This window comes from Sinocyclocheilus grahami, unplaced genomic scaffold (assembly GCF_001515645.1).
Source record: "Sinocyclocheilus grahami isolate Dianchi unplaced genomic scaffold, SAMN03320097.WGS_v1.1 scaffold48608.1, whole genome shotgun sequence".
NCBI lineage: Eukaryota > Metazoa > Chordata > Actinopteri > Cypriniformes > Cyprinidae > Sinocyclocheilus > Sinocyclocheilus grahami.
Genome location: NW_015525603.1, coordinates 1 through 1,002, shown reverse-complemented (window position 1 = coordinate 1,002; position 1,002 = coordinate 1). Strand labels below are relative to the sequence as shown.

Sequence of the window (1,002 nt, the reverse complement as noted above, 5' to 3'; positions counted from 1 at the left end):
GGTTTTGCTCATTGATTTTGGTTTTCAAATCATCCATTTTCATTTCCCACAGGTTGAAGATGTCCAACTGCACCCTCAAAATCACCAGCGCAGTCGAGGACCTACAAAAAGTCACTTCCATTCCCACCTTCATTTTCGGGGTACTGGGGAACATTTACGTCTTGGTGATGTTCTGCCGCCGTCCCAGAGCAAAATGGACCTACATGAACGTCTACATCACCAACATGGCCATCGCCGACTGCGCTCTGTTGACGTTCCTGCCCGTTAAGATTCATTACTACAGCAGGCCATTGGAAGAGCATTTAAAGGCACTGTGTAATGTTGTTTTGTTGGTTTATTACGTCAACATGTACGTGAGCATCTTCATCATCACGGCCATAAGCGTGGTGCGGTACGTGGCCATCAAGTATCCCATGAAGGCCAGGAATATCTTCTCTTGCAGGAACGCTCTGGTGGTGTGCGCGCTCATATGGTTCACCATTTGCTCCATCAGCCCGGTTTACTTCGTTACGGACTCCAATAACGACAAGACCATGTGCTTCCAGAGGGTCAAGGGAGGTTTGTCGTTGCATTTCGTTTTGGTGTTGGTCATCGTTGGATTCCTAGTGCCGTTCCTCATCATGCTGTTCTGCTCCGTTAGAGTCATTTGCACTTTAAAGAAACAGTTGGACGTCGGATCGCGTTCTGAGAAGATCCAATGCATGTTTATCATCATGGCCAATTTAGTTGTTTTCGTCATATGCTTTCTCCCCGTCCACTTGGGTTACCTCGTTAAATACATCGTGCAAAACAAGTATGCAAACACAGACGATAATGAAAGCTGCTACTACAAACTGGTCGCGCACAACTTCCTGCACATTGCTCTTTGCTTTTCCAATATGAACTGCGGTTTGGACTGCTTTAGCTATTTTTTCGCAACCAAAACGTCCTGGAATATGTGCTGCATGAATGACACTAACAATAAAGAAGGTGAATGTGATTACAACACCGTTTCGGATGCAG

General features: G+C 45.8%; 1 protein-coding gene across 1 annotated transcript; it reads left to right on the top strand.

Annotated features, from left to right (window-relative positions):
* Positions 1 to 56: 56 nt before the first annotated feature.
* Positions 57 to 998, top strand: LOC107580869 (G-protein coupled receptor 55-like; the record flags this gene model as incomplete). The annotated part of the gene is made up of 1 exon (XM_016266493.1): positions 57 to 998. A coding segment is annotated over exon 1 (939 nt), but the record flags the coding sequence as incomplete, so codon positions are not given.
* Between the last annotated feature and the right edge of the window lie 4 nt (positions 999 to 1,002).